Source organism: Oreochromis niloticus, linkage group LG11 (assembly GCF_001858045.2).
Source record: "Oreochromis niloticus isolate F11D_XX linkage group LG11, O_niloticus_UMD_NMBU, whole genome shotgun sequence".
Classification (NCBI taxonomy): domain Eukaryota; kingdom Metazoa; phylum Chordata; class Actinopteri; order Cichliformes; family Cichlidae; genus Oreochromis; species Oreochromis niloticus.
In genome coordinates, this window is record NC_031976.2 from 9,888,453 (window position 1) to 9,912,081 (window position 23,629).

General features: G+C 37.1%; 2 protein-coding genes across 11 annotated transcripts in view; one reads left to right on the forward strand and one right to left on the reverse strand.

The window, feature by feature from the left end:
* adcy2a (adenylate cyclase 2a) overlaps positions 1-23,629 on the forward strand; it is a 57,377-nt gene that overhangs the window by 13,873 nt on the left and 19,875 nt on the right. For all 9 annotated transcript variants that reach the window (XM_003443657.5, XM_025911412.1, XM_019364789.2 and 6 more), the window contains 2 exons: positions 12,124-12,285; positions 23,222-23,371. In XM_003443657.5, coding sequence (XP_003443705.1) covers positions 12,124-12,285; positions 23,222-23,371 — 312 coding nt within the window. The remainder of the gene's footprint in view (positions 1-12,123; positions 12,286-23,221; positions 23,372-23,629) is intronic.
* Positions 1-23,629, reverse strand: part of LOC109204221 (dynein heavy chain 5, axonemal) — a 57,804-nt gene that overhangs the window by 6,953 nt on the left and 27,222 nt on the right. Inside the window, exon 6 of one of the 2 annotated variants that reach the window (XM_025911417.1) lies at positions 15,190-15,239. The exons of the other annotated variant lie outside the window; for it this stretch is intronic. Within the exon in view, the coding sequence (XP_025767202.1) occupies positions 15,211-15,239 (29 nt within the window). The 3' untranslated portion in view covers positions 15,190-15,210. Of the gene's footprint in view, positions 1-15,189; positions 15,240-23,629 lie in introns of those variants that run through there. 2 annotated transcript variants of the gene reach the window in all.

Sequence of the window (23,629 nt, forward strand, 5' to 3'; positions counted from 1 at the left end):
TGTGTCTTGAGGGCCCAACGTCCTTGAATGGCCGCTGTGTTCACTGCCTGCCACTGTTGAGCCTAATTGTGCTTTTCACATATGAGAGCTTTTCACATCTGAGTTCACATGACAGACATGAAAAGGTCTGTTATGCTGCCTGTAACATCATTTAGGATGAACAGTTACGTAGTGGGTCAGTGATGGTCTGGGGAGGCATATCAATTGACAGACAGGCTAGGCAATGGCATCCTGACTGCCATTAGAAATTGGAATGAAATCCTATGACTCATTGTAAGACTCTACACTGGTGCAGTGGGTCCTGGGTTCCTGCTGGTGCATGATAATGTTTGGCCTGACTTTTTTAAACTTTGATTTGAGGTGGTGTCTTAGAATTCATCCCTCTCTAATTGTAATTTTCAATTCAGTTCATTTTTATTTATACAGCACCAAATCACAACAATAGTCGCCTCAAAGCGCTTTATATTGTAGGTAGACCCTACAATAATACATACAGAGAAAAACCCAACAATCATATGACCCCCTATGAGCAAGCATTTTGGCGACAGTGGGATGGAAAAACTCCCTTTAAACAGTCTTCGTCTAGGGGCCAGGTCATAACATGAGTGAAGCACTCACCGCCCCCCCCCCCCCCCCTCCCCCCCCCCCAAGACCCAAGCAGTGACATGAAACAAATCCGTTCGTTACAATGTGATTAATGTGATAAAAAGAGGAACAACAAAACGGGAGTTTTAACACCTCGGGGTGAGCCAAGGCCAAAATAATAAACAGAACAAATCTAAACTGATTCCAACATACCTAACCTTACCAAAACAAGAGCCAAAAATAAAGACAGAGTCTGACCTCCTTAACTTATTAAAAAAACAGGAGAAAACGGGTGATCAAAAGCAACGGCAGCTCACCTCTACCCACTCCACTTCCTCAACTGTTGCAGAGAAACTGCAGCCAGCGGCTGTCACAGGATACTGCTTGGACATTGGGAGAAACGCGAGAACCTCTCACCGGCGGCGCTCCAGCCTTCATTTAATAGGCGGGTCCTCCAGCTGGAACCAGTCACTCCAGAGCTGTATATCCGCACGCCAATCACAGCCAGGCCCATGGACAGCTGAATTAACATAACCACAGTGTATTATTCGCAAAAAACAAACACAAACGATGCCTGCCCGTAACAACAGAAAGAAACCCCCGGCAGAACCAGGCCCAGGGAGGGGCGGCCATCAGATCATGTGTCATCCTTTTGTTCCTAACACATTACACAGTCCTTATCAGTATAGATATCCAGCATGATTTTATCCCATTGAGATCTGATGTGTTTATAAAGTGTTCCTTTAATTTTTGTGAGAAATGCATCTATGCATACTGAGGTCAGACACAAGGTAGAAAATGCCAGCCAAATGCACAGTGATTGTTCATTGTTACTGCCATATGCAAGCTACGAAAGGGTTCCATGAATGTGGCACAGAACATTAGGTCTTTGTCACTGGAAAGCTGCACACATTCAAGTGCAATGGCAAGACAGATGTCTAGTGTAGACTCAGAGAGGTAGCTTAAGTTGGCCTGATTCACCCACAACTCCATTCATGCTTTTCTTCTGTTCACTGAAATTTTCAGCCATTATGACATTACTGCTCTCTCACTGCTGCATCTTAGCCATGTTAATTAAAACGTATTTGAAAAACACATTATTTTTGAAAAGCGCTGCTGTCTGTGCATTTTAGTTTCTTGTTGCCAATTTATAGATTAAGCTAATGACTCATTAGTGTTCTCACACAGCGTCATCTTTGTATACAGTATTCAGTTTACTCGTTTACGCCCGGGGTGACCAGAAAACTTACTTCATGTATTAGTGAAATGAATGTGAGTCATATCTATTCATGCAGTCAGTAAGGAAAAAGCCTTTGAATAATACATATGTGCTAATTTTTAGGCCTCCGTTGAGATGTTCTAGTCAGAATAATAAATGAATAGTTCTTGATATCACTCAGATTGAGAGGGCAGGGCAAGCCAAAACATCTGATGGCTATATGAAATTTATTTGACATTTAGCTTTCTTGCTTAACCTAAGGAAGTAAATATGTTTAAATAACAATTGTAGTTGCTGGCTTCTAAGGCTGATACACTCTTTGCCACGCATATTGCATATAAATGACTGAAATCAGTTCAGAGAACAGTATAGCAATGAGCAGGCGCCATTCAAAACACATCTTGGCTCTGAGAGATTTGTAGTGCCAAAAGCAAGAAGAATGTCAAAAGAGTTACAGATGAAGTTCGTATCAGGGCCATGTCACTAATCCATTTTAGCAGCACTTTGCACGTCAGTAGAGATACAGCCGTCAAGGTGTGGGAGCAAGTTTTACAACCTACATCCTGGTCCTTTTAAAAAAACAAATGTAAATGCATTTTTTGCATTTTATGGATGTCTCCGAAATCACTTTGTATGTATTATGTACTAAACTAGTTGTTATTTACTTTATCACCAAGTGTTTTGAAAAGAACACCTTACTAATGCTGAGTGAGGCTTCTGTTTGCTTTTAATAATGGGCTCTTCTTTGTATGGACAATATATTGAAGCATTGCTTTAAAATGTGGTATATGGTTTGTGGCCCTCACAGTTTCCACAGCTACACATTTCAGGTACAAATTTCTGTTGGATTTACTTCAGATCTGGGGAACATTGCAATCACTATTCTCTCCATTACATCAGTTTGAGATAACCTTTCCTTTGTGGTGTGGTCATTCTCACGCTGAAAATAGCAAATATAGAAGATATTAAGAGTTGCTTAAAGCAATTCTAAATCAGATCATCAAACATTGACTGGTAATAAAGTTTGTAGTGTGATGAAAACATACCCATAGCATTACACTACAACCACCGGTCTAGATTCATCCTGCTGATGCCAAATGTATTTTTTAACTGATTTTTGTGCTTGATTGACAAAAGTAAAACCTATAATTGCTGTTATTAATCCCTCTATCCATTTTCTCCCAACTCTTGAAATATGAACATTTTATAAGATCAGTAACTCCGCAATCTCATATACAAAATAAAGCCAATTATATTTATCAATGTGAACATGACCTAAAAGCTGATTGGATAATTGTATTAATAAGCGTGTCCAGAGGGGATCTTTAAAAAAAATTTCTGCATAGGTTTCACTTCTTTCTTTTTTTTAAGTATTTCACTTTAATCATGAATTTGGAGCATGCTGCGCAATTGCGTCATAGTCAATTATATTAACAACCAATCTTTGAATCTGTGGTTACCCCAGTGTTACTGTCCAGTTGCTAAGTGCATATCTGCTGCAGAGGAGAAACTAGGGAATTCAAAGTAAAAGGCAGAGTCAATTATAGCTTCCTGTGCTGTAGCAAAGTGGTAGACATGAGAAGTAGGGGAACAAAATACTGATTAGAGCATCGGCTTCATCCTCTCTAATCGCCTCACCTGTCATGTACAGCCCTAAGGTCATTTAGATGACTTTTCCCCATGTCTTTCATGCAGTGTAGCCCTCGCTAGTAAGTAGATGAAAATGTTGTCACAATCAAAAATTCAATATGTAATATAAGCAAGCTGTCCTTGAAGAACATTTCCTCAGACACCAGCATGCACACTAATAGTCTTAAAATACTTCTCTATTGAGTTTCTATATTTTTTTTATTATTAATGACTTTTAAAAAGGCCAACATCAACATTATTTTACATGTATTTCTTTAAAATATTGACATGTTTTTTTTATTAAGATGAAGCCTTTTTTACCTCAGCTGTCAAGCTTCTCTTTTGTACTAGCTGCCACATTTCTTTATTACATAGTAACAGTTTATTGAAAATTGCTCCACACACTGAAAATGACAATAAGATGAACAGTTTTGAAGAGTCAGAAAACATGCTGAACAGCAAAGTCCTGTGAAAAGTAGAATGGTTGTGGTTGTAGAATCATCTTTAGCAGCAGTAACATTAAGTAATCATTTTATGAGTGTCTTTATCAGTCTCTAAAACCATTATCAAGGAATTTTGGCCAACTCTTCATTACAACATTGCTTTAAGTTATTAAAGTTTGCAAATATTTGTTTATGGAAAGCTCTCTCAACATCTCGCTGCAGCAAGTCAGTTGGACTGAGGTCTGGACTTTGGCTAGACCATTGAAACACTTTGATTCTTTATTTTTTGACCCATTATGCTACAAATTTGCTGGTGTACTTGGGATCATTGTCCTGTTGTATATCCCAGTTTCAGGCAGTTTTTCTGTCAGATTGATGGTTTCACATTTGATTTAATATGAGGAGGTTGACTCAATAATTACAAGGTGCCCAGGCTTCAAAAGAAGCCCAATTATTCGTTATGAGGTGTTTATCCTGATGTGCTGTGTTTTATTTTCGCCAGAAAATTAAAAAAAGAGGTGAAAGCCTGTGAAAACTGTATACTGTATAACAACCTGGTAACCTTTACTGAAGTTATTTTATTAAGGAGAAACTGTTTGAGAGCCTCATCATAATTTGTGGAAGTAAAGATTAGCCCCCCTCCCAGTATAGACGCTGGTGGTAGAGGCAAAGCAGGTGGAGACTTGGACAACTGGCCAAGATGAGGTGGAAGCGGTGAGTTGCATGAATGAAGAAAAGCATTGAGATTTAAAGCATGCAGAGCAGTGGCTGATTGGTTCACAGAAGGTGGGCAACAAAAGATTGGGTCGGGGTGATGATAACAGAATCACGTTTAATAGTGAAGAACTGGAAGTGTAGAAAAGACTAGCCTGAAAGCCCAGGAATAAGGCCAGATGAGTGAATACAAATTGTCCTTTGGGAAATTACACATAAGCTTAAGAAATTTGCAACATCTGGGATAGAGTCTACATCTTTTATGTCATCTACACCATCAGAAAGCTTCCATTCATTATATGATAAAGCATTGAGAGGACCAACCAGTCCAGATGGACACGGCCACTATCGTAACTTGATCAGATCGTGTGCATTTTTGCTGATTTCACTGTCACTGGTTATTCTGTTTACAGCAACCTCTGTAAGCTTACACTGTACACTAAATACCATACTCTGAGTTTGATACCAATAGATGAAATATTTGTGAAAAATGTTTCATCTACTACAATAAATGTTGTGTGTGGGAATTCTGTGGATGCTCCACAGAATTCCCACACACAACATTTATTGTAATTTATGACAGCATGCCAATTTGTGATTAAATGCATATTTTGTGCTACCGATACCTAATTTCAAAAGCAACTTCCATTTGTTACTGCAACTAAGCTTTAAAACACCAAAGTTACACATATCACAAACACATTGTAAAATAGCTTGAATATGCTTTAGTTATCCACAAGAAGAGGGCTGTCTGGTGACAAAGTAGGTGAAAATTTAAAATATAATGTACACTTACCGCTTAAATTTAAGTGTCTTTTCCATTCTTTTACTCTTTTTATCTCACTACATATGACCTTTTAAGGCTAAAGCTTAAAAAGTAACTGGACTTATTCATTTAAGGAAATAACATGACTTGTTTTTTATCTTTATAGATGTTCACAGATGGCACTCTGAATTGAATATTTTCCAGTTGCATTTCTGCTCATGTGTTGACAAAACTAGATGATTTCCCTTTTGTCCTGATTACATTTTTTAAACCCACTGAAAACAGAGAACTTTTCCACCCAAGGGAAACGGACTAGCCTTGGAACCAAATGAATCTGACATCTCATGTGTTATCTCTTGCGGAATTTGCAAAGCTTTCTCCCATTAGATTTCTGCTGTTTATCCAGTATATTGTGGATTAAATCAAATGAGTGACATCTCCATATGTATTTTTATGGTGACATCCTCTGAGAGATAATGTGATGGTAAGAGAGCAAAAGATAGTCATACTAAAAGCTGCACTGTCAGTACAGTTAATATCATGTAAAAGAAGCATTGCATTGTTGATGGTCAAATATTTCTTATGTGTTGTTGTGCTCACCATTCCTGCTCTCTCAGATTTAGTTATTATAGAGTGCACTTTCCATTTTCAAACCTGAAATCAATTGGATGCTTATCCTTTTCCCACAAAGCCCTCTCTATTTGCTGGTGGTAGGAAGAAAGGCTTATCTGTGTGGTCCAGCCTCTACCCCTCACTGAGAGATGTCTGGACTATGCCTCCTCTCCTCCTTCCCTTCTCCCTGTCTCTCAGACACACATGCCAGATGCACTCAAAAGAGGGAAGATGGCAATAGAACAGGAACTACTGATAGGAAAGACAGGCAAATGGTGGCAGAAGAGACAGGGAGAGATGCAGTTCAGTGTAACGAGAAGTAATTGGGTTTTTTTCTCCTTTACCAGTTTAATTTATCTTAGTGATCAAGGTCAACATACCCAGACAGATTACATAAATTGCAAACCAAGCACTTGGCTAATTGCCTCTTATGCACTCCATTTAATTTTGCATCTTTACTTTAAATCAATACATTTTTTCTTTACTCAGTTTTAATAAGTGTAGCCAGAAATGAAATGAGTATATGTCATCTCTGACTATAAATAGCTGACACACATGGACAGCAACACGGACATATCCCATGTAGTAAATCTAACCTGTACACTAATCTCAGCCACTGACTGTGGACTAAACGGCTGATGTAATGTGACACTCCATCTCTATAATTTGTTTTATGAACCCTCACCAGTGTAATTATCAAGGGATAGATTCATGGAGAGAAGCAAAGTTGACTTAGCATGATGAACCAACAAAAAGCTTTGGCCACAGTTGTTAGATAACAGGGCCCGTAATACGGTTGGGCTCCATTTGAATGATCCAGTAATAAACCATAAAACATAGACATCTGATTTCTTTATGTATTCCATTTTCTGTTGATTTTCAGAAGCTTTAACCCAGTTTGTCTGGACACTTTTGCACGTTTGATTCGTCACAGAATGAGGTCCAATTCTAGTGAACCAGCGTCAGTTGAATCAGTTTGATCTGTGTCTACTGAAGCCAATGCCAAAACTAAGAACAGATACCTGGTGGCATTTTGGATTTAATAACTATAAAAACAGGATTGGGCGGGGAAGCAAAGCCATTAATATGATGTCTTTGACATGTATGCAAAACACAGGTAAAATACTGTGAAAATACAAGTAGCATTTTTGAAAATGTGTCTTTATTGCATATCAGAGCCTTTCAATTTTTGAGTGTATGTTTACTTATACTTATAAAGTAATATACGGCTGTTTGAGTGGTTTGTTCATCCTATCTTCTGAAGCTTCAGGCTTGTTTAATTTATTGTTTATCCTGACTATTTGATTGCTGTAATTATCTCACAAAGCTTTTGTGCAAAATGTATGTACTCACTCGTACTGGTAATGTTTACATTATGTAAGCTTTATTTACAATGAGTACTAGATGATTTGATTTGGAATCAAAAGTTGCACAGAAGATATGGATAAATGTTAACAATACTGAAATATATTGTTAATTGAAATTTAAGACTTTGTGTCTTGAAATTTAAGTTATTCAAGAAATTCAACATCCATCCTTTGCCCTTACGTGCTTCCTGTAGAATGCAGGATTCCCTGCACTCTTAATACTACATCGTGTATCAGCTGTGTAGGAGAACTTAGCAGGTGTCTTCACTCCTGCAGCCTCTCCATTATACTGGGTACAATTTTGTGATTGAGTTAGCAGCATTGAATTTCAGAGAATTAATTTAGCGAAAGGCTTTCTGTACCCTAAGCAAATTATGTTACTGCGCTAGATGGTGCTTGGCAGCATTAGCGGCTCTCTCCTGTATTAGGAAGTAAGTTAATACTTTCTTATTCCCCTTCTGCCACATTAAAATGAATAATTATTGTCTGGATAATCTTGGGGCCTAATGTTTAATTTCTAATGTTTATGCACATGGACCGTAACATACATTTGCTATTATGGGGCACTGAAGGGATAAAAAGTTAAATTCCACTGGGGGACTTTTGTAAAGAACTATATTTCTCCTCGCCTTCATCTGCGGTCTCTGTCGAGATCAGATCTAGATCAAATTTAAGAAAAGAAAGAAAGCATTTTCAGAAAGTTGTATCATAATAAAATGCAACATATTTGAAAGTATCCCAACCATGTACTTTATATTCAAAAACTGGCTTTCAGATAAAACACAGTACTATTCAGCAGTATTCCAACAATGTTGAATTAATTTTCACAAATAAAACTGGGTGGAACTTTAATAATAAAAAAGTAAAATCTTCTATTCTCATTTAAGAGAATTTAAGATCAGCGGTCAAAAATAAAATACAGCTTTTGAAAAAGACTTCAAATCAAGTGTTTATAATAAAAAGGCATAGTTTAAGTTTTTCCTTTCCTACATTTCACATGTAGACCATCTCAGCCTTAAACCTGATTTTGCATCTAATCTCACAGTGGAAGCATTTTCCTGTCTTCCTTCTCTCTCCCCAACCGGTCGCGGCAGATGGCCGCCCCTCCCTGAGCCTGGTTCTGCCAGAGGTTTCTTCCTGTTTAAAGGGAGTTTTTCCTTCCCACTGTCGCCAAAGTGCTTGCTCATAGGGCGTCATATGATTGCTGGGTTTTTCTCTGTATGTATTACCTTACAATATAAAGCGCCTTGAGACCACTGTTGTTGTGATTTGGGGCTATATAAATAAAAAAAATTCGTAAAATTCGTATTCTGAATAAAGGCTTTGATTGACTAGCATCACATGGAATGAGTTACAAAGCGTGTGCCGTGTACCTACATTGGCCAATGTAGGCTCAAGATTAAAACTAGCATCAATTATGTGAGCTCTCTCACTATTTAAATGACCCTTACCTTTCCAGTAGTCACCCTGCTCTTGTTTTCTCCTCTGTGCTCATCAGATTATATATTTCTTCACAGTCATCTTATTTTGTCAGCATTTCCACACAATAAACAGGTGACTCCTCACTCTCCCTTCTTGCCATATATTCAACAATGCTTTCCTGCCATTTCTGCCTGCTTTCCTGTTCCAGCATCCCTTCCCAATAGATGGCCTCTGAAACTTCTCAGTGCTGCATTCATGCTTGGATCCTAACTATTATTGCCAGCACAACTGAACCATGACATTGTAAGAATAAAAAAAAAAGACTGCTCCCAATTAAAGCTCTGTCAGGCGCTGGCACAAAGAGATTAAAAAAACATATCTCCCCTGGGACCAAAACGAAGGAAAACAAGATGCATGCAAATTTATAAACTTTAAATTTACTTTGTCTTCCAGAGATATTATCAGCTAAATATTGATGTTCTTTTGTAGTGCTCTATGTCTTAATAGTTTCAGGCCTGGACCCTAGCTATGCATTTGATAGAAATGGGGATCACGCAACATTTGATATTTTGTCGGTTCTTTGCACTTTCTCCTGCATCTTTTAAAAATTATTTTCCCTCGACATACTCAATATAACATTTTCTGTCAGTAATTTATGCAGTGGGGATTATTATGGTAATTGTTATTAGTTTATACATGTGAAATGACTTGGATAAAATGGAAAATGGAAATGCCAGACTGCATATCTAAAAAGATGAGCTCCACTGATTTAGAAAAAGACATAGCTGCTATGAAGGTCAAGCAGCTGCAGATGTTGGTGTTTGTAGTTCTGCCATGACCCATGGCAGAATTTGGTGACACAGTGTTACAGTAATAGTGACCTCTACCAGCCATCAGATGAGATTTGGAAATTATCAGATGTTAACTGTGACACCTGTCCCATATTAATCATTGTATGCACTTGCCCAGGGTCATGGGCTGTCATAGGCTACTCACCTTGACAAGCGGCTGGCTTTTATGACTAGACGCTGTCTCTACATAGAGGGAGGTATAGAACTTCTGTAGTTAATAAAAACAAACCACTGCGAGGCTTCAACTGCTACCTGTTGCTTTTGCTTGAATTCATATATTCAAACGCTCTTAAATGTTATATGTATCTTAGAGCAGTGTGAACATTTATTAGTAGGAGGTTGTGGAATTTTATATTGAATGTAATTCAGGTGCTTGGCCTTTATGTCAATCACTGAAAATTATTAATTTCTTCTCACTCTTGAAACACTGCAGGAAACCACCATTATTATGCTCATTATAACAGGAAATGCAATGTAAACGCATTAGATTGCCAGTCACAGATGGTAGTAATCTAATGTTCATTGTAATGATATGTCAGGCAGAATTTTCAAGGCTCTTCACGTTCAGTAAGATGCTCTGTAACTATTGAGAAATGCACAGAGATGCTGCATCAGTCCAGCAGAATAGCCTTTAGAACATTTTTTAAGGGGTCAGCACTTCAGCAAGTTTTTTTTTACAAAATGAAATATAATCAATGCATAGTGTATACTGTCAGTATCTTCTTCAATTAAAAATCATTGTTACTTTATTTCATATTGGTTTGACTTTTCAAATATTTAAACTTCATCAGTACTTCCAAGCACTTTGATGTCATATTATATAAAGTGCTTTACTCAGTTGATTGCCAAATATTAATGTAGCAGTTTTTCACATTTTAGATCAAAATCTATCAAGAAATCCAATATTTTATAGTTGCTGATATAACAGATAGTGGCTGATACCTTACCACATCATTTTTACACGTCTGCACTGGGTAGGAATTGCTCTTAATGTTAAACTAATTGTACATGTGTATAGTGACAATAAAAGGCAATCTATTCTTTTCTATTTCTCTTTTTTTCTTACATTATCTTTTGCGTGGATACAGTTTGTTATTCTTGGACTGAATAAGTGAAATTATTTTTTTTAATAGATATCTGGATGGATGTCTACACTTGCTCTACTGGAGGGCTTTTTATAACACCGCATTCTTATCAGGAACATATCGGGTTCTTTTACATTATTCTTAAAGTAGATGACATTTATCATGTAAGGCTGCTGTTTGAACTTTTAGTTTGAGGTAGTGTTTGTATGTTATGATGATCTCTATTTGTTCATATCCATTTGTTTCTGCTTGTAATTGCAAAGCTCATGGTCTACTACACTAGTGGTTACAGCATCCAGAAAATTTACAGCAAAATGCTGTAAATTATTGTGGTGGTTTTTATTAATACTGAATTTATAGATGGGAGTTATATTACTTGGCCTATCACTTTTGGTTAATTTTTTTATTCAGATATAAACATCAATGTCTTGTCTTTAATGGACCAGACAAAACTTTAATATTTACTTATATTTAAGTTCATAAGTGTAGTTAAATATTATTTTCACACATGAATAAAAGCTTAGAGGAGCTGTAAGTGAGAACTGAAGTAGTCAAATCAATTGGATCTGAGCAGAGACAGGAGAGAATAAAGCAAGTAATTGTCAGGTCATTCACAATTAATGCAATTCTTTCAAATTAGTTTGATTTATATAGCGCCAAATCCCATTAACAGTTACCTCAAGGTGCTTTATATTGTAATGTAAGGCCCAACAGTAATACCAAATGGTAGATGTCTCTATTTGCTTTATCCAAGTGCCTAAAAAACGGAGTATTTCTAGTGCTGAGAACACATCTGACATGCAAAATCTATTGTTTGCTACATTTGATTAAGAGCAGCTTCAGAAGTTGTCATGCGTCAAAGACATTTATGTTAGTCATGCTTTAATAGAGGCATTACTGTTTTAGTCACACACTGTCCTTTGGCTGCATTTTCTCTCCTCTTTGGATCTTGCTACACCCTAACACAACATTCCTGCAAGTCCTGCAAATAAACCAAGGATGGTTAACCAGATCCGGGCTACAGGCAGGAAGAAGACTGAACCCTTTCTATTCAGGCAGGGGAACAGCCAAGCAGCTTTAACCCTGCAGCAGAAAGTGAATTAAATAAGTGTTTGTGTGTGAGAATGTATGTGTGTACGTATATTTGTGTGTTTATACAAGTGTATGTGTGTTAAAACTGGATAAAAAAGGGAGCCACTGCTCATGCTACATTAGAGATGTCAGATTTGAAGTGTAGGCGCTGATTGTCCCCCTTAAGTAAGCTGAAGGCGCTAATATGACCTGGCTATTTAGTCCAGAAAACTGAAATCTCAAATTACCACATTTTTGCATCTATAGTTTCCTTTCTTCTGCATGCATTTATTCTGCTCCTTTTATTTTCTCCTTTCCATTTCTCTTTGCAGATGTTGACTGTTTGACTTTCTCTGCAGGTGTCATTCTTCCTGTTCATTGTGTTTGTGGTTTACACCATGTTGCCGTTCTCCATGCGGGACGCCGTCATCGCCAGTGTTCTAACCTCTGCCTCTCACACCATCGTGCTGAGTGTCTGCCTGTCCACCACAGCTGATCACGTGGAGCCAATAGTGTGGCAGGTAAGGCAGTCAAACTTTAGTGCAAGTTAACAGTTGCGAGCACATGAATGCACAGGAGAAAAGCACAGACCCTTTATACCTGCACAGAGAGCATCAGCAGCCTCCTTAGATTGATATGTATATGGGGAAACCTGTTCAAAAGGTAAATCGCCCTTAACCAACAACCACCTACATCTGAAGGTCACTAAATAAATCCTGCCCTGTTCTTCATTTAAGGTAACTTATTATTACTATCTAGATCAAATAATAAAGCAAAGTTGTTTTGTGACATTTAATTTGTTTCCTCATCAGGCTCACTATACAGGTTGTATTTATAGCAAACAAACAATTGTGACCTTTAAACAAAAACTAATTTAGCATATCAGCTGAGTGATAGAAATTCTAATGTATTTTTTTTATCCATCATTAAAAGGTCACCTCTCTTTCTAGCAGTACTGCTTCTTGTGTGCTAACTGTTCAGGCATATGCCATATGGTGATAAAGACAAAGCAAAAGCAATATCAGGTAACTGTCTAGCTAATACTTTAATCAATTAGTGCCTAATTAGACCTGATTTCAACAGTCAATAATTTTCAATACACTGGGGGCTAATTTCTTCCAATCCATAAAGTAAACAGGATTAATTTAATAAGCACGTTACAAAAGCTCTTCCTCACTGACAGCCTGAGACTTTGAAGAATTTCAGAGCCAGCCACAACAAGCATTTATAGCACATGAAAAATAAGTCTGATAATGATCATTAGTCCACCAACAAAAGCCTTTTGTTACATAAAAATTATTGAGCTGAATATCGTTGAAACTTAGAAAAGATGTGGCGCTTGGGTTCAGCAAGAGCCCAAGAAAAATGTAATCAGTTTTCTTTAACAGAAATGGCGCACTGGCCCTGGTGGAGAACATACTCACCGAGTACCTTTCTAGTTTTAACAGATGCTCACTTCAGAGACTTCCAACATGTACAGTTACTTCAGAAATTATTCAGACCATTTTATGGATAAAATTAGCATTTCCCATGTGTATAGTCAATAAACTTCAAGGGGCATCAGTTGAAATAGGACAGCACTTTGTAACATATCACTTGATTTTACTTTCTTCATCTTTCATAGGACTGGTTTGACAGCCTTCTACTCTCTTTCTTTAGACACAGTAGAGTAGAATTACTTGTCTCATAATCAATATATATATTTTTCCACATTGAGTTTATTTTTTCCATTGAATAAACTCAATGTCAGTGTAATATAGTGTATTCTACTCATATTCATTCAGCGTGCCATCGGGCAGGAGTTGGCTACTTAAGTGTGAAAACTACAGCTAGCTAAACAGTGCTGGGGTCATTCCTCAAAAAAAAAAAGAATGTATTGCATGTTTCTTTTCTTTAAGTACTGCGTTATGTTACTCAATAGCTTCCTGGAGTGGAGTAAGTCATTTGGTACACTACTTGTTAGAGGACTGACATTGAAGTAGCTCCTTTTTAGGCACTAAATAGCCATCTGAGGCTGGCATACAGCTCTCAGACATGCCTAGACTTTGTACAAGGAAATGTAAACTCATTTTCTATGGCAAAAATATTTTGCTATAGCAACAGTATAGCGATATGGCATTCTAAATGGCATAGCCAGTCACATTTTAGCTTCTATTAAGGGCTGATACAGAGGAGAACACTCTGCTGTGTGAAAAGATCAATCCTAACCTGACTGTTATCATGGCATGAATCACAAGTTAGAACTCGTGGTTCATGGTGCTTTAAAAGATGTTACAAAACTAAATCATTTACAGATATCGACACTCTGCTCAAAAGCCTGTTGGTTATCTCAGTAAATGGGCAAGACGTTGTCTCCTTTCCTGAAAAGATGTGGGGAAAAGTAGTGTGACATGCCCATTTTTCTGCTTTCCTGTGGAGTTAAAAAAGAAGCTTGTCATCCATGGAGACTGTTTTCCTAGTTTGGCAAGTAGAAATATACTTGAGTCTGCCTACTTATTTATTACACTATGATTCTCCATTTTAACAGTGTTTTAAAATTAAAATTTGAAGTCAAGTTGTTTGTCAGGTCAAATTGTGGTATGTGAAAGGGGTTTTTAATTCTGGCATATTAAAATGTCAATTAACATTGTGTTTTGTTGTTTAACTGCATGCTTTGTTTTTGCAAGAGGAAGGAACAAGACCTTTCCCCCTGAAATCATCATTTAAAAATTGCATTTTGTATTTACTTGAGTTATATTTGTTAATATTAAAACATTTAATTTGACAAATATGCAGACAAATAAGAAATCAGGATGAGGGTAAATACTTTTTACTGTGCTGTGTGTCAGCTTATATTGCGGATCTTCCCTCTGTCTTCCTCAGGCATGATTTTGTCAATCTTTTGTGTTGGGACAGAGTGTGGCTTATGTCCTTTTTCTTAGGTAAGAGCAGTGAGTCAGTGTGACAGGATGCACTCAGGCTTATGTGTGAAAGAATAACTACTAGAGAGCAGCTATTAAAAACCTCCTCTGCTGAGGTGAAGTTGATGGATTTGTAGTACAACAACATCCTCTTTAGTCCAGTTTGGTGAAGATGTCCCAAAGATATTTAACATGTATTGCTACAAAGGATCTTATGGGTCAGAAGAAGCATTTGAGATATTGGGGTGGTGTAACTTAATAGTTAATAACAGGAAATTGTGAACATACACTAGCAAAAAATGCTTGACTAAAGCTGGTCAAAAATTGCTACTGTGAATAGCTAACTGAGCTCCGAACGACAGAGCTTTAGGATGAAATATTCTTTTCAACATTTTATGTAATTGTGTTTTGTTTTTTTCAGCTTTAGTGTGAAAATAGAAAAGTTTGGCCGCCCCAAACTGCTGCTGTAATGTAATTAGGAAAATTGTTTGTGCTGTTGCTAGGAATTGTGTTCTTCATAAACACCTTAATCAGCTGCTGGTACGATCAGCATCCCAGGTTCATCTCAGCAAACACTGAAGAAAAAAAAAAACATGGCAATTCACTTTATGAATGCAGATAATTAAGAAAAATGAATGCATCTTTTCAGTGATAATAACTAGGTATGCCCACCAGTGCATCATATCGTTGAAACCGTTCAAACCTTTACTGTGTTCGTGTGTTAGTGCAGCATCGTGCTTTTATCCATTGGCTGATGGCTTTTTGAGGGCAGCCGCCATCTGTTCAGTGCTTCTGAAATCTTATAAGATGAGCTACATCCTCAATATGTGTATTATGATTCAATATCCTTTTAAGTAATACACACAAACACACACAAAAGCAAATATAGATTCACATATCAACATGTGGATTATTTATGTATAATCTAAATATACTGTATATATTATAATGTATATAAATATGCCATAAATATTTGTGCACAGCTAAAGTAATTGGCTGTGACTATATGTAGACTTGAAGGTTTTTTAGATTACATTAGATAGATTTTTTTATTTCAGACATTTTTAATATTGCATTCAGCAGTTTTTGGGGAAAAATCTATCAGTCTGTTCCTCCAGACATTTGTAAATGTCAGCTGTTAAATGCCTACACACTCGTGAGAGAGTGCCCAGGGGGTATTAAGTGAGAAGCAACCATGCCAACATCTTGACTTTGTCAGGTCTATTAAACTTTACAGTGTTGGCTCATTGGAGTTTCAATGAACCAGTTTATTTATTGAACAGGAAATAGCACTTTGTTGGATCCACATTTACTTGTGGGTAATATTTAGAAGCAATAATAATGAAGCATTATCATTTTCATCTTTTACAAATATAATTATATCTGTTTCTGGTCCTAAGAGGTACAAAGATTGCTCAGGCAGCTCAGTGTGTGCCTCAACTTTATGTGAGGTTAGATACTGTAATTATCTATTGATAGATGTATAGAGAAAGCTACTAACTGAATCTATCATTAGAGCTATTAAAAACATTATTTTTCAAAATAATGCTCCTATTTCAATGTCAGTGACTTCTTTGAGTTTTTGGGCACTAACGTTAATGCAATGTAAACTTTGATGTAATCAGGTCCTGTGCAACACTGAAAATCGTTCATGTAAGCTGACCACTGTGTTTTTGTATCAAAGCTTCTCCCTTCAGACTAGAAGCAAACTTCTGATGCGTACTTTCTTAATTATTTTTGAGTACTTAAGTCATCAATAATTCATCACAGTGTTCACACTCCATTTAAGCTTTAGCTGACAGAATTTCACATAAACTACTGCGGTAGTAGCTGTTGAATATTGCATGTATTACCTGTTTTCAGAGGATGTTTTGAAGGACGGGAGGCTTCATTTGAATTCAGATAAGGGTTTTTGCCTTTGTTAAAGATATTTTACATACTTAAGTGTGTTTGTGAGGTCTAAACTGTGAGACTGGTATTTCTTGAATTCTTGAATTTCTTTGTCTCATCCTTTCAGATTGAATCATATTAAAGTTTTATGTCAGTAATACGAACCAAAATTGCAATTCTTGAGTATTTCTGTCTGTACTCAGATCATCCAGGCTACTGGTCTCAACGGTGTGTATTTCACTGGATGTGATTTTCATATTGCCAAAAGAAGAAACCCTTTTTATGGCTCAATTGTGTGATTTAGCTGCATTCCTGTATTTAAATTCCTGTTGACTGAGCAAAAGAGTTGAGTAGCAGTTGAGCAAAGTCATTGATCTCTTATTTGAGCCATATTCACACACGCAGTGCATCTCTGAACTTACCTCCCCCGAAATTAGCCGACAGAGAGGCATGTAAGATGCAGATATCCAGACAACAACATGTCTCTAACTTTTCATATCCCTAAAGCAAAGTCTGTTTGTGCCATGGTGAGAAAAGTGCATGCAATAGCCCAGTGAATTCACAATCACACACTGGCCTCAGGTTTGCTGCCTCCAGCTGTTTTTAAGAATTTATTGTGGGTGTTCTACTAAAAAAACATTCATTTTTTTATATTCTTGTTTGATATTTGTGGTTCCTTTTTCGATCCTTTGTATCATTGTTTGCTAATCATTGTGAAGACATTTGGATTTTTTACAGTGCAAGCTAAGTGAGTTATCTGTTTGGCACTTGTCTACACAATGACATTTATGTCAAAGAATTTTAACATCTTCTCTAATTAGAAATAGGCAGCCCGCACCATGGCCCTTGCCCTCTCACTTAAGTGGGACTCTGTGAAATCACATCCATTTTCAATGCATTTTGAGTTAATTTTGAAACACCAACTATGCCAGTATTTGTCTTTCTCAAGCATAGAGTTTTCTTAAAAACTCTGCATGTGTTTTGTGGATTTGCTCTAATATATAGGACCTTGTGTAATATAATGGACACAAGGGTTCTTCGGAAGTATGAAGAATTTGGCCCAATAGAACAACCAATTAATTTATAGTAGAAATGGAGTGTGATCTGGGTTCTTATTACCTGCAGTATTTCAGACTTCTTCTGCATATTTGAGTTCCTTCAGCGAGACTTTTTTAAAATTTGTTATTTTCTGCTAAGTGTACAGAGTAGACAGAAAAGTGGGGAGGAGCTACGTGAGCTACAAGGGTCTAAGGCAGGGGTCTCAAACTCCAGTCCTTGAGGGCCAGTGTCCTGTAACTTTTCCATGTGTCCCTGTTGCAACCACCTGACTACAATTAGTAGGTCATTATCAAGACTCTATAGAACTTGACTGCATGCCATTTGATTCATGTTACAGCAGCTCATGAGTGAATGAACATGTTGCAATAAAAGTACTTTTAGAAGTACATTTTTCCAAACACTTAGATTTACTTAAATTGACTTGAGTAGGGTTAGGGGTTGCCACTTCAGCATGCAGTCAAGTTCTATACTAATACTATACTAATCTTATTCAGGTGTGTTGAAACAGGGACACATGGAAAAGTTTCAGGACACTGGTCCTCGAGGACTGGAGTTTGAGACCCCTGGTCTAAGGAGTGTTTTGTTTGGTGGACTTGGAATCATGTTTGCTTTTTTGCAGATGATGTTGTCCTGTTGATTCTATCCAGACACAACTTCCAGTTCAGTGGGGTGGATAACAGTGTGTAGCAGCTGGGATGAAAATTGGCTCTTATAATTGTGAGGTCTTGGTTCCTCAGCTGGAAAAGAGTAGATTGGCTGCTCACATGAGGTGCTCACAGATCTTTTTTCCTGTTTTTTGTGCCTCTGTCATTGGCAGTTATTTTGTTTGTTTGGTTGTTTTTTGGGGTGGTATTTGGATATTGCCTACCACCACAACTCATTTTAGGTACATTTTAACAGTGTACAGAGCTAAAATGCTTGTGGACCTTACTGTAGTTTGACATATCCTTTCAATTCTAAGTTACTGTTTGTCATTTGTGCTTGTGGTCATTTCTATTGAGGGTCTACTTAAGACAGGACTGGTGGACGTCTGTCACTGATGTACAATAAAAACAAGACTCATCTGCACGCTAATGTCTTTCTCGATCCACATGTCAGTAACATGGCAGAAATATAATATTCAGAAAGTGAAGTTTGCTGATTTTAGATAATCCCAGCAGGAGTCACAGCCCCTTGAGATGTGATTCTCACCTAACCCTGCTGTTATCTGTAATTGGGTACCACTGAGGTACAAATGACTTGCACCACCAGCCCTTATACACAGCTGATATTTCAACCCAGTTTCACGGAAAAAGATGTAATAGACACGCCGGTCCACCGTGTCCATTTCGCGCTTTGCCTCTCCAAATCGAGAATAGACACCCATGCACAATTTGCAGTAAGTTGCAGTAATCTGCAGGAACAGCAGAGGGAAATACTTTATTTCAAGCCAACATGAAAATAATCACGGAAAAGTGTTTAAACAGACATTATTAACACAATGCATAGTAGCCACCAAGGTACTTCATACCTTTTTTGCTCACTACTGACTTTGTGGCTTTTAATATATTATCTCCCATTGCTGGTAAAAATTTTTTACATGCAGTAATGCAATTTCAGCATGTGTGTCTATTTCATGTTTTGGAGAGGCAAAGTGTGAAGTGGAAACGGTGGACCGATGTGTGTATTACAAGGTTTGCTGTGATGTTGGGTTGGATATTTGAGATGGGATGTAAGTAGTCAGTGTGAGAGTCGGGTTATAGAGTAATATTTATGTTAACTTAATGTAATCTGCTGAGCACATATTACAGTTGAGTAAATATTGTTAAAATATCACATAGTACCTGCATAAAAGGATAAACTCAAATGCAAATTAAATGCACCCACTCATCTTTGCATTTAGATTTCAAGTATAGTTAAAAGAAATTTAACTTTACTGACATTGCGCCTTAAAATATTCTTTTTAGTCTTCAAAGAGCTACATGCCATTTGACTATATCGACCTCAGCTACACACAATAGGAAGTAATTTGCATTTAACATCAGATGTAGGTTTTGCATACTGAAAATTTCTCTGAAGTGACTTCCTGACTTCCTGGCTCTGGTGCAGCAAGGTTTATATTAACCAGCCACTAAAGATGTGCCTGAATAGATTATTTGTTAAATATGCTGGTGTGATAAGGGAATTTAAACTTGCATTTTCATGCATGAGTTATGACAACCTCAATCAGGATTTTTTCTTAAGTATTTTTATTCATCAAAAATACTTAAGAAAAAAACCCTACTATGTAATTACTATTTAAATAATAGTAATTACAATGAAACACGCCATACGTCTGCAGTAACACTAAACGACCAGTGGGCGGCAGGGTATGGAGTGACACATCAGTGTCCAATGAAGTGGTTTATGTACAAGTATACCATCAACACTGACACAAATACAAGAAAACATCCTTTGAATAGCTGTCCACTATAGTGACCACTATGCATGAAAGGGTTAAAATATTATGTACAGTCTATGGGCTGTTAAGCGCTTCTATAAACCACCGTACAAAAGCCCCTATCCATCTTTTTGTGGCTTTTTTCAGTCATTCAATGATCTACCCTAAAAAACTGCTCTACAGTACCAGATTCTGGCTGTTTTGTCAGTTTTCCCATTGAAAATGGATGATGATCAACAAAGCCAAGCTTGTGCATACTATATCTTTTAGAAGAAAGATATAGAGGGAAAAAATGTTTTTTGTGTTCTTTCAGTATTTTTTAATGTGCAGAAAAAAGGCCTGGCGGAGAGAAAGAGGGATGTCTGTTTGAAATACACTGAATAGATGTGAAAGTAAATCCAGACAGCAGGTCACCTCATGTACTTGGCTACTGGCCTCGATGTTTGCTTTTGTCAAATATAGATATAGAGATATGGTACATTTCTGGTGTAGTCACATAAACATTTAGGGAAACAGCTTTCTCAATAAGGAGACAATATATGCATAGTTTATACTATTTTCACCTCAGTGTGATTCACTGCAATATTTCTTTATCGGCTCTCCCTAGTTTTATAGGTATTGCTTGCCTTGGACCCTGGTTAAGAAAATGTTGATGGGTAGGTTTTTGTGATGGATAAGTAGGAAGTGTCTGCTGCAGGTGGTTACAATTGCTTTATACTTGTCTGTGCAGCTGCCTGGTCTGCCTTTAAGCTGTCAAATAAAAATACTGAATAATTTAGCATTGTAAAAAGGGTACATAGGGGTTTTTTGGTTTTGTTTGGAAAATAACTTTAAATTCAGTTTCAGCTGTTTACTAGAAGCAAAGTACAGATGTCTGCAAGCTATAAAATTCATGAGGAAGGCTTTAGTTTTTGTGGTTGTTAGACTTTTTTTGTTTTCTTCCTGTCTGACTATTATTACTAAAATAAAACGTCCTTTTTGCAAAGGTCACCAGCTTCTACTCGTGCTGTGATGTAAGTCTGTTGGGCATATTTATGTCCAAAAAGAGAGAACAATGGTCACTGTGACAGTAAGGTCAACATTATGCTGGAGAGAAAAGACACAAAGACGGAGAGTAGAAGTGAAAGAGAAATAGTGAGAATGAGACAAGGCATGCAAGAGTGTGAAGGAGAGGGAGATTTCTTTTCAAGCAATGGGGAAGAACCATTAAATTATCCATTTGCTGTATAGTTGCGAAATATTAAACTCAAGGTTACCAGAGCTCCAGGGTCTTTACCCATCCAAATCTTTAAACATCCAAATTGTTCCTGTAATGGGGCTTCTTGTTTAGTGCAGCCCTGCGTTTTGCCTGAAATGTGCTGAGAAATAAAGTCTTAATTTTGAGGACAGAGTGCAATTTGCACTCCATGCTGATAGTGGAGAGCGTCTATCCCTGTGTGTCATGGTTTGTATTGTCTGACTCTGAAGTAGGACATGTTCTATGAAAGATTTTCTTTTAAGATTTTGTTTTTTTCTGTGGTGTTTATATGTATGAAAAATTAAGACATCATTTCCAGTCTTTTGAATCATTAAAAGTAGCAGCGTTGTAAATGTTAATTCTGACTTGAGCCAATTTGCCACAGTCAAAAAGGTGAAAGTTTTCTCCACAAGTTTGGCTTAACTTTGCCATACTATGTCATTTATCTGCTGAATACAAAATGCACTCACATTGAAGAGTGAGAAAGAAAGATGTATCCAAAATACTGTAAACATTTGAAATGTTAGGCATTAGAAATACTTTAAAGCCAGGACTTAATTTGGTTTTGAGGTAGTCTGTCAATTGTGAACTTTCATGTGTAGCACTTGATGAAATGACAATACATGTATTCAAAATTGTAGTCTGTGTCACAGCAACACTGTGAACTGATAAACAGAACATGCTCCATGCCAGCGGTCCAACCTTTTTTGCGCCACGGACCGGTTTATGTCCGACAATATTTTCATGGATGGGCCTTTAAGGTATCGCGGATAAATACAACAAAATAAAACCAGTACCGGTACGAAAAAAAAAGAAGACTTATTCATAACACATGGGAAAAGACCCAGGGAAACTGAGTTAATGATAAAAATGATAACAATAAAAAACACTAAAAAACCCTGAAAACCATAAATTTCACACCCGAGCCTGAACTATCGCGGCCCGGTACCAAACGACTCCGGGGGTTGGGGACCGCTGCTCCATACCTCATCCCAGCAGTCAATCTGCAGCTGATATAAAGATGAACAAATATAAATGGGAGACTGTTAAGATCTTCTTTACTATGAGTATAGTGGCAGTGTATTTAAAAATAAGTTGAATGCTTTGGTTGGCGCAAGGTAGTGGACACAAAAGACATTTCAGGCATAAATGCATATTAAGTATGTATTAATACTGATTGGCCATCTTATTAATGACTTTACTAAATACAGTTTAGTAAAGTTTATGGGTGTAAAGATTTTGGCTTCTCATTATTATAATAAACAAATCTAATTAAGCCTTATTGTGCTCAAAACAATCCATTTTTTAGAGCAGTTGTCCCAACTGAGCCCACCATTGGTCAAATAGTGCTTGTAGTGGCATGTGATGTTTGCTGCAACAGTGCTAATTAAGGTAGGGCTCTTTGTGTGCGATCAACCTGAACTCAGGGTCTATTTATATAGATGGGATGTAGTCACATAGGTTGCCCTTATTTGTGTTTCTGTATTTTCCTTGCAGGGTAGAGGCTGGGTTGCCATTGTAAAACCGAAGTGAGAGGAAATAAACAACCGAGCAGGGGCAGTATAGCGGTGTCAAATTTATCCAATGCCATTATTTTCTTATTGTATTGTATTTTTCTTTCTAAAGTCATCAGCAAGCAGAGGATGTTTCATTAAATAACTGGAAATGAAAGATGTGTATTTATATGCCACATTACCCTTGAATACAACGTAGCGCTGCCTGTTGATGTCACTGCAAGATCTCACCACCAAGATCTGGTACCATTGAGGAAAATATTTACTTTAGGTTGATTTTTACTTTCTTTCCTAGGCCTTCTTATAACAGGAACTATTTAATGGACTAATTCTAAATATGAGATAAATTCTTTATATTGTATTGTAACCACTATTTTATATATATATAGTAAAGCTTAACAACACCTTTTATTGTTATTGTCCTCTGTTCCTACCCAGATTCTGGCCAATGTTATCATTTTCATGTGTGGCAACATGGCTGGAGCATACCATAAGCACCTGATGGAGCTGGCACTCAAACAGACCTACCAGGATACCTGCAACTGCATCAAGTCACCGATTAAACTGGAGTTTGAGAAGAGACAGCAGGTAAAGTGGTTAATAACACTTAATTAAAACACTGAAACAATGAACACCAGGCAATAAAATATTTATGATGGTGCTGTTCATTACAATAATTGTTACAGTAATGACTTTCAAATTTTAAACATTACTAAATTAGCAAATGATAATTAGAGGTAATATAGTGTAGTACAATGGCATGGGGAAATGTTGGAGCCTTGTTAGAATGACTTATCTTATAATCTAGTCTGAATATTTATGTCATGCACTTGAGTCAAAAACCCC